Source organism: Andrena cerasifolii, chromosome 16 (genome assembly GCF_050908995.1).
Source record: "Andrena cerasifolii isolate SP2316 chromosome 16, iyAndCera1_principal, whole genome shotgun sequence".
Lineage (NCBI taxonomy): Eukaryota > Metazoa > Arthropoda > Insecta > Hymenoptera > Andrenidae > Andrena > Andrena cerasifolii.
The window spans coordinates 5,346,302-5,361,687 of NC_135133.1; the positions used below are offsets into that span (position 1 = coordinate 5,346,302).

The 15,386-nt window shown below is 35.9% G+C and overlaps 5 protein-coding genes across 11 annotated transcripts; 3 read left to right on the forward strand and 2 right to left on the reverse strand.

Annotated features, from left to right (window-relative positions):
- Positions 1-680: 680 nt before the first annotated feature.
- Pdss2 (Decaprenyl diphosphate synthase subunit 2) lies at positions 681-3,431 on the forward strand. Its single transcript, XM_076829857.1, has 6 exons — positions 681-698; positions 773-1,256; positions 1,339-1,467; positions 1,537-1,738; positions 1,811-2,233; positions 2,980-3,431. Exons 2-6 carry the CDS (start codon positions 919-921, stop codon positions 3,133-3,135), a joined length of 1,248 nt encoding a protein of 415 aa, XP_076685972.1. The 5' UTR covers positions 681-698; positions 773-918; the 3' UTR covers positions 3,136-3,431.
- Positions 3,432-4,047: 616 nt separating this feature from the next.
- Bet3 (blocked early in transport 3) lies at positions 4,048-5,309 on the forward strand. Its single transcript, XM_076829142.1, has 2 exons — positions 4,048-4,210; positions 4,424-5,309. Exons 1-2 carry the CDS (start codon positions 4,172-4,174, stop codon positions 4,919-4,921), a joined length of 537 nt encoding a protein of 178 aa, XP_076685257.1. The 5' UTR covers positions 4,048-4,171; the 3' UTR covers positions 4,922-5,309.
- LOC143377634 (E3 ubiquitin-protein ligase RNF180-like) lies at positions 5,198-6,760 on the forward strand. The gene is made up of 3 exons (XM_076829143.1): positions 5,198-5,318; positions 5,559-5,747; positions 5,817-6,760. The coding sequence occupies exons 2-3, from the start codon at positions 5,562-5,564 to the stop codon at positions 5,973-5,975; spliced, it is 345 nt and encodes a 114-aa protein (XP_076685258.1). The 5' UTR covers positions 5,198-5,318; positions 5,559-5,561; the 3' UTR covers positions 5,976-6,760.
- Positions 6,761-7,894: 1,134 nt separating this feature from the next.
- Red (LysM peptidoglycan-binding domain-containing protein red) lies at positions 7,895-9,945 on the reverse strand. 3 transcript variants are annotated; one of them, XR_013087377.1, is made up of 6 exons: positions 9,494-9,944; positions 9,113-9,402; positions 8,855-9,001; positions 8,654-8,781; positions 8,184-8,555; positions 7,895-8,080 (listed from the first exon to the last, which is right to left on the reverse strand). XR_013087377.1 is itself a non-coding variant. In XM_076829141.1 (5 exons), exons 2-5 carry the CDS (start codon positions 9,287-9,289, stop codon positions 8,318-8,320), a joined length of 690 nt encoding a protein of 229 aa, XP_076685256.1. In that variant the 5' UTR covers positions 9,290-9,399; positions 9,494-9,945; the 3' UTR covers positions 7,895-8,317. The 3 variants fall into 3 exon arrangements, 2 of the variants coding, with proteins under 2 accessions (XP_076685256.1, XP_076685255.1); XM_076829141.1 differs by having other exon boundaries at positions 7,895-8,555; positions 9,113-9,399; positions 9,494-9,945; XM_076829140.1 differs by having other exon boundaries at positions 7,895-8,555; positions 9,494-9,945.
- Positions 9,946-10,216: 271 nt separating this feature from the next.
- Cka (Connector of kinase to AP-1) lies at positions 10,217-15,141 on the reverse strand. 5 transcript variants are annotated; one of them, XM_076829123.1, is made up of 12 exons: positions 14,350-15,141; positions 13,638-13,741; positions 13,347-13,532; positions 13,061-13,250; positions 12,740-12,901; positions 12,508-12,637; positions 12,313-12,434; positions 12,054-12,232; positions 11,635-11,972; positions 11,231-11,542; positions 10,967-11,149; positions 10,217-10,507 (listed from the first exon to the last, which is right to left on the reverse strand). In XM_076829123.1, exons 1-11 carry the CDS (start codon positions 14,611-14,613, stop codon positions 10,980-10,982), a joined length of 2,157 nt encoding a protein of 718 aa, XP_076685238.1. In that variant the 5' UTR covers positions 14,614-15,141; the 3' UTR covers positions 10,217-10,507; positions 10,967-10,979. The 5 variants fall into 5 exon arrangements, with proteins under 5 accessions (XP_076685238.1, XP_076685240.1, XP_076685237.1 ...); XM_076829125.1 differs by having other exon boundaries at positions 10,217-11,149; positions 13,067-13,250; positions 14,350-15,139; XM_076829122.1 differs by having other exon boundaries at positions 10,217-11,149; positions 14,350-15,139.
- Positions 15,142-15,386: the final 245 nt, after the last annotated feature.

Genomic DNA, 15,386 nt, shown 5'->3' on the forward strand with positions numbered 1-15,386 from the left:
TAAATTGTATATAAATTGATTATATTGTGAGATGTAACATGAGAAGTACGTAAATCAATTTTAGAAAAGCAATAACCATTTCCTTTTTTACGAATGTTCAATTCATTGAAGAAGGTGAGTCGATGGTGGTTACATGGAAACGTATATAAATTGATTTCTTAAGTTATTTTCGTGCCGAGTCTTTGTAGTTCGTTGTGCAATCAGATTGATTAATATAATTGTTATTTTCTCTGGACGAAGGCAAAAAGAATGTCAAAGAGCGCCCAACTTTGAATTGGCTGATTCTTTGGCTCAAAGGCAGATTTCCAATGGATAATATTCGGGTTGGAGAACTCTCCAATAGGACGCGGTACCTTCAGATAACGGAATCTATCTGCAATTAAATGTTTAACTATTTTTACCCATTTCTCACCAGTAACAATACACGAGAGCCGAAATCCCATAAAATTTAAAACCGCAATAAGTTTATTATTCACGCATATTGAGTTTAACAGGAATGAAACTTACATCGAGTAACAATTCTATACGAGTTAAGTTCCATAAGCACACGCACTACGTAGATGAGTATCTACAACATTATCTTCATAAATACTGTTCACTTTGATAATATTATCTCGTTTTTGCTTATTAAAAACAAAAATGCAGACGTTATTATTCTAACAAACAATGTTCGTAACATTTATCCTGCGCGAAAACGCGTACACCACTGCGAAGTACTTAACTTCGAAGCCGCCTCATATGGTATACAGATAAATAATTCTCTTCATTGAAGTTTGATCGCGCGGTACTTTAGACTCGCTGGAAGAAGGTCAAAAGTGAAAGTTTTGAAACGTCAATCATGTGCATTATACATGTTGAATGCGAGACCAATGTTAATGTTGAGAGAAAACGAATTCCACGGTTGCGTGCAGTAGGAAAATGTCTACGAGCAAAGCTGTCTCCGCGTTGCTGAGAAACGGAAGTGTAGCGAGGTCGATTTTATGTAGTGAGTATAATGGTTACTGTAAGGAGCAGAGAAATCTGCATTCTTCCGCAGAAAATAGGTTTCGTTTACACGAACGCAATAAGGTTGAAGCGAAGCTCGCGGGAAATCAGAAGCCAGATTGGAACAGGGCTGTTTCGGAGGCAGAGAAAATTGTTGGCTACCCAACATCATTTCTAAGCCTGCGATGGCTTTTAAGCGATGAAATAGCAAATGTAGCACTGCATTTGAGAAAGTTAGTTGGATCTAATCATCCTTTGTTGAAGACGGCGAAGTGAGTGGAAGATTGATAAGCCATTTATTAATTTGTAATTAATTTTTTGTATATCAACTTCTGTTATTCCCATTCATTTTAGAAGCATCATTTTCAATGGACGTAATAATATGCAGGCATGGGGCCTGATCGTATTATTAATTTCGAAAGCCGCTGGTCACTTAAGCGTGGACGACATGGAAGAGGACAAGGCTGCGGGAGTGCTGCATAGGTATAACGCCGTAAACTTTAATAAAGCATGTATAGAAGAATAATGCGTACGAACGAATTATTTATTTAGCCAGCGGGCATTAGCAGAAGTCACTGAAATGATACGCACCAGTCATCTTGTTCATAAAGGATTGATAAACATAGAACCAGGTGCTCCTTTAGAAACCTCGGTATTAAACGACATGAACGTTGGTAACAAAATTGCATTACTAAGCGGAGACTACTTATTAGCCAATTCCTGTGCAGAGCTGGCGAATCTACGCAACCAAGATGTCTGTATAAATATTCTACGTTACATGTTTTAATCTTACAAGCTATATATATCATGTCATAATTGTGTTTAGATTGTAGAGCTAATGTCGAGCGCTGTACGAGATTTGGCAGAAGCAGAATTCGTAGGACGCAGAGATGGTCAAAATAATCCTTTGCCTTCCATACCGCCGGAAGAACGCACAGATTACGCAGTGAACGAGTGGACTCTTAGGAACGTATTGAGCGCTGGTGCTTTACTTGGAAAATCTTGTAAAGGCACGTTGAAATTAGCAGGGCACAGCGACGAAATACAGGAGCAAGGTTACAACTTCGGGAAACACTTGGCGTTAGCTTGGCAAGCCTGCTTGGACTTGGGTCCGTTTATTACTAAAGATCAGATTTTACCATTCAGTTTGTGTTCTGCACCAGTTATGTTTCACATCGAGCACGACCCATCGATTTTGACGGAAATCGATAAGGGTTTGGAATCTGTAAACGATGTAGATTATGCGAAGGTAGATATATACTAACTAGTTTTTTAGTCCGTCTTCGCCAAGCATTACTATCCTATATAATAAGACGATAACTACAATTTTTATTGAAAAGTCTTCTAGAAACAATTTTTGCTACGAAATACGAAATTTTACAACTTTTGCGTATCAGAAGGGTCTTTGTACCTGTCTAATTGGTCTCCTGAAGGGTATTTCGAGGGGCATAAGTCACATACGTGCCCAGACTCACTGCCCGCCGACATTTGAGACCCCCCCCAGAAAGGAAATAATTCTCGATATTATTACAACTAATGTGTGACAAAGACCCCGAATCAAAGAAATTTGTGGAGCATATTCACTCTTACAACAACGCTTTTTCGTTTGCCTCCATGAGAGCCCAAATAAAGGACGCATTTCGACTTTGCGTTGAGCGCGCGTTTGTACCTCCACCACTTCTTGGAACCCTTCGGCCGAGAGTGAGAGAACTCGTGAACGAGCAAGAGAGATTGTACATATATACCTGTTTTAGGCCACAGGTACTATCCATTATCGAATTTTTCAGGTTTTTGATTTTTTACGGCATCTTCGGGCGCCAAGGAAACTTCATGTCGAATCTAAACCTTGTAGGTCATCGGGAAGTACGAAAAAAAGCCTCTGGAATGATTTTGCTAACAAACAAACATCCACCTTAAGCGTCTTATTATATAGGATATATGTATCTAATCATTTTTCTTTGTAACGCTTTGTACATTAAAACATTTGAAATACAGATCCGCAATATCGTCATGATGGGACCCGGGGTTGAACTGACAAAACAGTTGCAGAAGAGACATTCGCAAAGGGCAACGGAAGTTTTAAGCGTATTCGAGAAAAGCGACGCGCGGACAGCATTATACAATATTATAGCAGCTATGGGAGATTTCTAAATACTTATCCAATAAACTAACGTGTACATTTTATACAATTGCCCAAAGATCAGTTTAAGGACTCCGTCCTTTGTTAAGTTTACAGTTTTAACATAGATTATATACAGACATTTAAAATGTATACATAATCTCTATTAAGGTGCAAATAATATCAAGTAAACAATTTGTACCCCCTTTTGTACAATTAATAGAGAGGGTTTATTATCGTTTTCAAACACCCTAATCGATTGTTTACAAATACATATTGTGGAAATCAGAAAATTGATACGTTTTATAATAAACAATGTTTACATAAATTCCTCTTGTACATACGTTGAACCCCTCTTGCTATCATTTTTGTCCTTTATAAACAAAAATTTGATGTAGGTATGTTAGCTATAATGATTCTTCATATATAGTTATATTGACACTAATAGAACAATTTTTAAGGAAATTATGCAGAAAAGGTGTGGAGAAATATCGTGAATGGAGAGATCAGAAAGCGGCAATTCCCGCTACTTATACCCACTCTTTTACGGCTGTCGCTCTTGTCTTCGCTCGCAATTATCCGCGGGTGGTCTTCGAAGGCAAGAGCATTTAAAATCGTAAGCACTGTATTTAACAACGTAATCATACATACTACTCCTCAATACATATAGAGGAAAATTGTTCAGAATGTCGACCTTGACAACATATATCAAGGTCATTGAAATCGATGCTGATACAACCTTTGCTGCATAATTACCATTTTAAGAATATATCGACGCGCGTAATTTAATACAACTGCATGTAGAAAAAATGAAACGTGCTACTTTTTGTAACGCGCGTCGATATATGTTCCCAACTATATGTATACCGACGCGCGTTACGAAGAGTTGTACGTTTCATTTTTTTCTTACGGATAACTGCATGTACAAAAAATGAAACGTGCTATGTTTCGTAACGCGCGTCGATATAATAGTTGCAAGTAAAAATAATCTATCGGAATAACATCAATTTAAATAATTAATGCGCGGCGCTATCAATCACGAGCGGTAGGGGAACCACATATGTAAACATGTCACGAACAGGCACGAAACTCGACTCAAAAAAAGTTGTAAGTATATTATTAATGCATATTATTAAAGTTCACAAAATGCTCGAATTACACGATACTATATCGAACTATATCGCGTTACCTACAATGACCATCAGAAAATGCGAATGGAATTGTAAGTAAGGTTAACACAGACCCTGACAATTACATCTATATTTCATTTGAGAGATTTGTTGCATACGATAGACGTCTGTATACAATTATGAATTACAGAATTCTGAATTATTTACGCTGACGTACGGCGCATTGGTGGCCCAATTGCTGAAGGATTATGAAAATGTAGAGGATGTAAATAAACAATTGGAAAGGATGGGCTACAATATGGGAATTCGCTTGATAGAAGATTTCCTGGCACGAACTGGATCTGGCCGATGCTACGACTTTCGTGACACGGCTGAGAAAATACAAACTGGCTTTAAAATATTTCTGGGCATAACACCGACCATCACGAACTGGAGCGCTGCCGGCGACGAATTCTCTTTGTGCTTCGAAGCGAATCCACTGACGGAATTCGTGGAATTACCAGATCACTGTTTAAACTTGAAGTATTCTAATGTATTAATCGGAGTATTAAGGGGAGCTTGCGAAATGGTACAAATGGAGATCGCGTGTTGGTTTATACAGGACCAGCTTAAGAACGATAGTGTAAATGAACTACGAGTTAAGTTTATTAAAAGATTAGAAGATGCCATTCCAGCAGGTGAAGATTAAATAATTTGGTCTTACCGAAGGTGCACGATTATGGTCAACTTATGTCTCCATTTTGTACGAACATATCTTATTATTTATGGTTTATTGTATTTAATTTTTTTTAAATAACTTCAGCTCACTGATAAGCTTAATCTTAATCAACTATATTAATGTATGAAATATAAATATTCAATTTATAACAGTATACATATTATATCTTGTAGAAAAAGATGTACATTTTATGTGAAAAATAATGCAAGCGTTGCAATAATTCAAGTTCTACTTTAAATAGTTGTACTTCAAAACGCAAAGTATAAATAATTGTAATGTGTTCACTTCTTCATAATACTTGCATAGGATTGTACAATTCACATTGTATGTGTGTAATAAAGATATATGTGAAGTGAAACTCTGTTGCGTATGTATTATTCAATGAAAACTAAAATCCCACATGTTAACATTGATAATGCTTTTACGATAATCTTTAATGCACATTTATATTCTTCCAAAAGGCACCCATATAATTAATATGCGTTTAATTTTTCCTGCTGTCACATGACTATAACCTGCAAAGTTTTGTTCATACGTATATAACTGAAAGAATTGCATAAATATTTCACCATGATATTCATTACATACGTTTCATGAAACATTGTAGATAATGGAAGTGAAGTGTAAGCATTGTAGAAAGGATCTTTTCAATAAGGAGCCAATACATTTGTTAACTTCTCATGGTGAAGTAAAGAAGAATTCTATGGATGTAGGGTGCGAAGCAAACAGCTCAGACTCTTGTTTATATGTGCCGACAGATAATACACCTGAATGGATTCAATACATTATAAATCAAGTAATGCATCGTTAAGAATAAAATATTATTCGTGCAAACTAAGCATAATGTAACGTGCATTTGTTACAGGAGTCTTGGACAAAGGGTAGACTGCATTGTCCACATTGTAACAATCGCATTGGTTCATTTAACTTTGTAAAAGAATTGAAGTGTGACTGTGGTGAATTTATAGCACCCCCTATTAGACTAACCAGCAGTAAAGTGGACATTTCGTTTGATGTAAAATAAAATACTTTCTTGGTGCGATAACTGTGAACAGTTAAGTCCAGAGTACTTCAGAAATAAATGATATAATTAAGTGGGCTGAAGCTAACATGCCTTTAAAACAATTTCTAGAATGGAATTGCATGGTTAACTTTGTTATTAGCATATTTATTGCGTTTATACAGCATTAAACATAAATAATAAGCAGCATATGTTTGTTAATTCTATAATATATTCCCAAGTACTGTACAAAACTATTCTTAAACGTGTAAAGTGTGTATGCGTACAAAATTTTTAATATCAATATAATGGCAATGCCTTAGAAGCACCTATCTCAACAATGAACATACATAGTGGATCAAATCCTTATAAGCGTGTAGAATATTAGCAATTCTCATATGGTTCGATTAGATTTGAAATATTCTTTATTGCGTGCCTAGGTGTAGATCCTTTTATCAACAATTAATATGTAAATTACATGTATACATAACACTTTAAATATCGTTTAAAGTTATACGCTAATGTATATAAAATTTGATTACGTACGTTTTATATACACAACAGTTACCACTTTATGCTACAATACGATTGGTAAATTATATCCTATACAGAGAAGGTTTGCTTAATGTATTTACAATTAACTATTAATGCACAGCATTAAAAATCATCTGAATCAATCGTTATGAATACATAACAAGATGGAAAAATAAGTTAGACCGTATTGCATATGTCTAATATAAATCTTAGAATTTTACTTCTCTATCTGTCTTATAACGTTTTAAAATAAATGTACCACTTTATTGACTGAACTCATTCTTTCCATTTGTCTCTGCAGCCGAGATATAGCTACTGATGGACAGCACGCGAGTATATTATGTTTAATACAATATAAACAATATATAACAGTAATGAAACTAATGAGTATAATGTAACAATGAAAAAATAGTGAATGTAGACAATATTAACAAGTACTATCTCCTCTCCCATAAAATCTTTATTAACCGCATTAACAGTAAATTTATATAGTCCCAAAAATAATTATATTTTAAATTATTAAATATGAATTAATCATTTTCGTATTTCCAAGAATGGAACAGCTATTCTTATAAAACACAACTTTAGCAGCACTTCGTAAAGTTTTGTTGTTAGCCCCCAGAAACCAAATGTTATCCTTTAAAGTTGCAAAAATTACTTTCATCAGTATGATCTATATTAAAATAGTTTAATATAGTTTGTACAATGCATATAAATAATGTACGGATATTGATAATTTACTTCGTTTCGTAAAATTTTGTGAAAATTATTTATCGTAAAGTTGTAAATGACAATTGAGTACTGGTATTAATTGTAATAATATTACAGATTCAATTATTTTTCATCAGCAACTTGTACGAATACGACTTTAATTACTTCGAAGAATCGAATGGACGAATTTCAATGGTTTTGTCGTTTCTACACGAACAAGTACTTAGTTTGTTATCCAAGCTGTATTTATTTGCCTAATTGGCATTCGATTCTTTTAGGAACAAAATAAACAGCAAATAAATAATATCGAGAGTATCCTACTAGGAAGACAAGAGAAAGTAGTTTTACGCCATAGAGTATTAACATTGAATTATAACTAATATACTAAGGGCGGTATTCACAATCGTCGCTTAAGACTAAGATCGTCTTAAGCAAGCGGGATCCTCTACTAATCTAATAGACTAGTAAATGATGCCTGAATCTTAAGAATAAGTAGCGACTGTGAATACCGCTCTAAATTGTAATTTATGCGGGTAATTTTAACTGAAAATCATTCATCTAATCGTAGCCATCAAGAAAATTTAATTAAACTAAGTATTCTATCTTTAATCAAGAATTTCAAAGACATGGATCTTTGCGTATTATTGTCCATGAAAATAATACATAATAATATAGGAATAAAATACTAACTCTTCATAAATCATGCCAAAGTATCGTTTTATGAAACACAAAATACCTATCTTGAAAAGAAAATAACAGAATTATTGCACAATCGACTTGGGTTAAAGGCACATACGGTCCACTAAGAAATATTGTTGGAAATATTTCAAGAATATGCTTGGACAATATGAGAGCTAGTTGATCCATTGTTGATAGTACTGAGACTATAAGAATAGAAATGGTCAGCGTTATTTTCTCAATAATTTCCAGTTGGAAGGTGGTTAAAGAACCGCAGAAAGTTTATAAGAGAAATTGAATACAACTTACATTAATACTGGCTTAAGCAATTTTAAATAAGAAATAATCTTCTATTATCTCCAATATGTTACTCAGTTTTTTCTTGAAGCTCTTTAATGACACTGTCGATTCTGAACGTATTACAGTCCAAATATATTTAGTTGCTACAACTGGAAGATTTCATCTTGTTGTTGTTGAAGTCTTTGCAACGATGTCTTCACCTTTCTACCCTGAGTCATAACTACAGCAGTCGGAAAGTTATGCATATCACCGGAAGATGACGGTCTTAATGGCTCTGTAACGGTCGATACTGTATGCGCGTTCGAAGTCAGAGGAAACGAGTTACGTAGCTTCGATGCTCTATGTCGTTGTACATAGATATTGTTATCGTCGGTGCAAAATCTAAAGTACAATGCGTGAAAGAGAAAGGCGATTAGTGAAAGTATGTTAGAATCCATACACAATATATATATATATTATAGAATTAATACACAACTTACTCACTATTCCCCTGAGTACGTTTCACCTCCTTTTTAGCATTGGCTATAGAAGAATCCATTTTAGCTAAAAAATCATTAACCGAGTTATCGTCGTCTACGGACGATGTTATCGAAGATGGACTAGAAACCTGAAAATATATTTGAAATTCATACGATGCGAATCAACGAGTTCGCATGCGCTTATTTCAACAGGATATTTACACTTTGAATTGCATTATGTTCAGTTTCATTGGTACCGTCAACGGATAACGACAAAGGGCTCTCTGAACTAGTAGGAATAAGTAAATGCTCCCGCAAGAATAAACTATCCGAAGCCCACAATCTATTAGCTCTTCTTATCTGTTCAGTCTAAAAGAATAAAAAATAAAAGAGATTTACAGGAATCTATCGTACGTCCCTTATCATCTACTTCTTTATCTATCAATTAGCGATGCGTAGAGTAGAATAATAGATTCGTACTGTAACTCCGTATTTCAGAGCGATTCCCTGAAGTGTATCGGTCGCCGATACAATATGCTTTATTAAGTTTTCGGTTCGTGTAATGTGTTTAGCCGTACTACCATACTTTTTCAACGTTTTTCCAGTATCTGTTATACATATTCGTTCTTCCATTTCTCTTGCGCCATTTCGTTCCATCGTTAATTTTTGAAATAGTACCGCCGCTTACAAAGTGCGACGACCATGCCACTCTTTAATATTTACGGAAAAGAAACTTGCACAAGATTCAAGCAACATAATCACATAACCTACTGAAATATATAAGAATTCAGATCGCGTTTCATTAACGTCTCATTGATAAAGCTTAATGACGCTGGTTCGGTAGAAAGAATCGTTACATACATTTTCAAATGTAATGAAACGATACTCTTAATCGGGGGCGAACCACAATCCGACCAGCAAATTTTGTAACAGCATTCGAGATATCATTACGTTCAAAATCACCGAGGCGCATGCATTTCACTGTATCGTGTTTTCTCGTCCCGTAGCAATGGTATCGAACTATTTTACGAGTTTAGTCACGATAGAGAAGTTTCGCTACCGACACACTGCGAATGTCTGCTGACTGCTCAGCTGATCAACGTGATAATAGTTTGTGGATGCCTTTAACCTGAATGATATGTAGTGCTTGCCTCGTTTTGATTGGATAGTCAAAGGGCGTTACACAAACTTATGGCACTGTTGGCGTTTGAACAAAGAGTTTTTCTTAACAGGAATTATAACACAACGGGCATGAATGAATTAACGCGATATATAACTTTCAATACTATGTATCGTCTTATCTAACGAAATTATGTTAAACGTGCTTTTATACATTCAGCTCTGACACGAGCAATCCTTTATTGCCCAATCTCATTACATAATGGCTTCGGCTCAAGAGGGCACAATGACTTTTGTTTGTAGAATATAGGGACTAGCAGAGTCTGTTTTTATTTCCAAGTAGGTTTCGTTCGTAAATAATTTAGGTTTTCTCTAATCACTTTCCTAATCGAGTCTCGGTCGCTTAGATTCGTTAGAGGAGAAAAATAATATAAATGGAATTAGATTTTAATAAAAACATGTTAATTATAGTACGTTACACAGTTCATCTATTTTTAAATACAATATATTACAGAGAAACACACAGTTATAATTTACTGTTATTAATATTATGTCTCTTACGTTATAATTAACTTACGGTTATTATTTTATTGTTGTTGTTGCTGCTTTTGCTGTTGTTACTATATGCTAACCTTGATAAATATATATAAGGTAGCATGAAAATTATATAATGGGAGACTAATTGATGCATTTTTATTTAGGACAACTTTATCCTCGCGTAGTACGTATTAATCTTCAGTAGCTGTGCAACAGTAACTGTAATATTGGTAATAAATAGTTAACATAGGGATAAATATTATGCTACTGCGGCAGTGTGCTTCCTGGATTCCGGATAAGGGGTTTTCGTCTAATTATCGGAACTATATCGACTAATATTCTACAAGACAGACCCCCCCTTTCTGCTATCCCAAATAATGTAGCTACTTAATGAAGATCTCGTCAGTAAGCAGCAGTTATATTCGAAATGTACTGTTATTTTTTTCTCTTTTATAAATTGTCGCGGGCGAGGGTTATGTGCAAATTTCCATCTCATTTTATTAAACACGAATAATCTATGCGCCCCGATTTGATTTCTCTAAAGTGGTACTTCAAAGATAGAACATTATAAGTTACAACGAAATTGGAAGTGTAACACGTACAGGGTAAAACTATCTAGAAAGAATGAGTACAAAATCTGTTCCGTTCTGATGCATGTTTGATAGTAGAAATGTGTACCTTAATTTACATCTCACACATACACTTTGGCAAGAGCATCGGCTCCCGCGCTTGCTATGAAAGGTCGCGATGGATGAAATGCTACGTCTAAAATACTTTCGTCAAACTTCTTGCGATGTGCCGTTATCTCCTGAACACATGTCTTATTATCCATATTCCACAATCTTATACTGCAATCGTGACCTGAAAGCGAGACAGGGATATTTCATTACTCGTGACGTACCGATGACAATGGCACGTTGCCCGAATATAATTCTTACTAACTTCCTGAAAGTAAATATAAACCATGGGGGTCTACAGCAAGACTAGTAACTGCATCCAAATGAGCAACCATGGCGTGAGCGAGAGTAGCTGATCGATGATCGTAAAATCGAATGTGCCGGTCTTCGTGCGCCGCGACAACAAGCGGTAATGTCGGATGCGCCACGACACGGTTCACGCCCTTTGTTTCGTTGGCTTCGAGGCGAGCCACGCTCTCGCCAGTTTCTGTATCAAATACCACGCAAGCCGCTTCGTAAGCTACAACCAATTTGTGTGGCTCATCTCTTATGAAGTCTACTGAAGTTGGTATGCCATCTACAAAAGAATTACAATGCACGGTAATTGCATACAAAGTATTCACATTTATCCAGCCGGTAATCCATTTAACACCAATCAAGATGTCACACCTTGTTCGGAGATATACGTATGAAGTAGCGGAGATTTACTTTGCGGGCTCCATAATTTCACAGTCCCATCAGCACTGATCGATAGCAATTGCGACCGAGGGTGATACATACTTAGTCCCCAAACTGCGTCTGTGTGTCCTTTTAATGTTTGACTGAGAACACTTGGTTCGTAAGAGTCGTAGGGATCTATATTAGCTGAAGGGAGCGTCCAACAATGAATCATACCGTCTAAACCGCCGCTGTAACATTGATTCCCTGTGCTACACATAGCTAAACATAGCACAGGACCAGTATGCGATCTGAACGTGTATAATGGTTCTACGTCTAACGAAGCTGACCTGAAATAAAAAGAATATGGTACAGAGATTCTCTTGGCGTTAAGAATAGGAGAGATTATCGATAGTCTTCCGAGAGCTTACTTTTTGGCTGGCAATGTCTTATGAAGATTCCACAGCTTGAGTGTGTGATCATCGCTTGCAGTTATGAGAACAGCTTCTGTGGGATGGAAGACGAGAGCTCGAACAGCATCGAAATGAGATCGTAATGTATATTTTGCGTTCCATGTTTTTCTGAAGGTTTCCTTTGTGGTTGTCACCATCTACATAAATTAATGACGGATATAAAATTGATTGGATTGCAAACATTTCGATCGTGAAAGTATACGATGTAACAACTTACATCGTATGACGTTTCTGCTTCATTGTTAACACATAATTGTTCTAACTCGCCCAATTCCAATGTAGAATCACCTTCCTTATTCGGGCGCCTTGGATCTTGCTGTAAACCTCTGTGTATCGCATCTGCAAAGTTTATCATTGTTTTCAGATACCATTAGAATTGTTTAATATAACTATAGACGAGGTTAATACTAACTCCATTCATTCGAGTCTATTTCCAAATGGATAGAACCTGGCGGTGATTCTTCGATTTCTGTGAGAAGATTTAATTCATTTAATACTTCCTCTGCTTCTGCATCAACATCCTCTGTTATCAGGGTAGATGCCTAAAAGTAAGAACCGAGAAGAGTTTAATCGAAGACAGTATGCGACAGAACTCAATATGAGAGAGATATTAATGTATAATAAGATAAAAAAATATTCATTACTTTATTTGATTTGGTGTCCATATTTGTATCAAAGGTGTCATCTTCTACATCCCCTTCCTCTTCTTCCATATCCATGTCTGTGTTGGCCAGAAACTCAAAGTTCGCCATGACTGCTGCTTCTGTATCTAATATCATTGCTTCTGCTACAGAAGACGGTTGCTGCTAGCATAAAGATTAAAGTATCGTTAATATTAGAAATGTTTCTGTCCGATAGCAGCTATTCTTCTAGCACGACGTAGCCATTGCCCGAAATGTTACAAACTAGAAGTACACAATAAAATGTAACGAACAAAATAATGAAACACAAACGAACTTATTTACCTCTACCTTTTTTCCCTGAGCTCTGCGGATGTTGTTTTCGTTTGCTTGTTTATTTGATGGTTCGTTACCGTTTAATGCAGGAGTATTCATATCTTCCGAGTCTGTATTATTATTTAAACCGAGTAAAGATCTTACTCTGTTTGATCGTACATCTATTATAGTATCGGTGTATCCAATTTCTTGTAAGTATCTAAAATAAGAATCAGAGGCGAGCCATCAGCAATGATATACTCGATGTTTATTACCATTCCGAACGAGATATTTAAGAGTATTACGGTTTACTTACTGTCTCAAAATTTGTCGGCCTTGCCTCCAACTGATGTTACTAACGGAAGTAAACGGAGCTTCCCCATCACCGCCTCCCCCAACTTCGGAATTAGCGCAAGTACTACTACCTTCTTCGTAAACAGGAGGTTTTATGTCTCCTTGAATTACCAAATCAGTGCCATATTTTAGCTTGTGGTACCTTGCTCTGTAAGAGCGACGAAAATATTGCACATGTATTCAATACAGACATGTATTACTAGACGTAAGACGAACATCTCATTTCTGGCTGTAATTGAAGAAAAGATCTTACCGTTCCTGCTTAAGTGCATATTCTAACATTTTTATTCTTCTTACTAAATCATTTTTTAACTTTTCTTGACCTTTTCTTTCACCTTGTAAAAAAGCTATCCTAGCCTGTGAATAAATGTTATCAACAATTACAACCCCACTCAAACACGGTTAAATGAAACTATGAGTTACAAGAATACGTATAAAGAAGTAATACACTTTACACTTGAACATGTTCCTCGAAAACAATTTTTACGTATCGCAGTAGACGAGTATTCACGAGTATTACAATCCATGTAATAAAGCCTCGTGTGAGAGCAATTTATACTTTTATCGTAACATGTAAACAATTGCAATTTTTATCGCTGCACAAATTAACTATGTAATACATGTAACGTACAGCTGTTATCTATCAACTGTTATTATAATATTATCTACCAATATAACTTGATATAACGCCGGGGTGGCACGTAGCACACGCAGTTTTCATAGTTATAATATCGTAACAAAGAGATATTCCTGTAACGTACATTTCCATTCAAATTAAAGTGATTGTTTAATCGAATATGTCCATATAAACTGTATTACCATAATTCTGTGCGCCTCCGAGTGAGTCGTGTTTTTAGAAATGTTTCTGTCACATGACAGGTGAAGTGACAATAAGAGGGAGAGTAGTTTGAGGAAAGGTGCGCGAATAAGTTCGGAAAATCTTGTAGAACAGATCGAAGTTGTACCTGGAATTCTGCCCTGTCAAGCTCCCATTGCGATCTCTCGAGCTCGAAGTGAGCCCATTCGTGCTGAATAAAGTGTAGAATGCCAGGGATAGAGTAGAGTGGTCTTTGATCCTTGGCATCGCCATTGCTACCGTTGTCACTGCCCTGTTTATTGTTCGTCAGTGAAACGTTCGCACCACTGGATAACTGTCCATTGTGATTTTGAGATGTAGAACTGGAGTTATCCTCCATCGTGGAACCACAAAACTGGCTCGGTACCTTCATTTCATGACACGGCAGCCATTACAACAACTTTTCTTTCCTCTGGAGCCCAAAGAGTGCTCTCCCGTCGGATAATGTATTTCGATCGAGTTCGCGAAAAGAAGTAATTAATACGCATGCGGGCGTATTAGATTTCGATGGAACCGATGTATTTTATAGGAAACGTTATCGTCCGTTACTTGTTTACGATACGATCCGATCGATTGTTCAACTATCACGGCGTAACAAGCAAATATTATTTCTCTCTTGGCATATCCTCGGGATCGTACTTGCTTCCACCATTCTCACAGTGTATTCAGGTGTATTCCATCGATGCCTTACACCGGCTTTCTATGAGCGCCAGTTGTGCTTCGAAATTATTACAGAGTAAATATCTATTAATAATCCTTAATACATTATATAATACACGGATTCGTAAGAAATATCGCGATCTTCCTTTGTTCTCTGAATCACTATGATACACTAATTCTATTGCTTCATATATTAACGGTTGGAATTAGGAACTCAGTTGACTAAAGAAGTTTAACAGACGCTTTTATATATAACGCATTTATCAATAGGAACAGTATGATAAACTCACGTTTATTCTGCTATTTATCGATAAGCTGCATCTTTGATTCACTCTCGTTGCAAGGCTGATTCTCAAATGTTCTTGGGATTTCTACTATCAATTTATAAACGTATAACAATATACAATGCGATTTTACGTTAAACGATAGGAAATAATATGCTAATGGAATAATAATTTATATAAATAACGTGTTATAAATATAAAT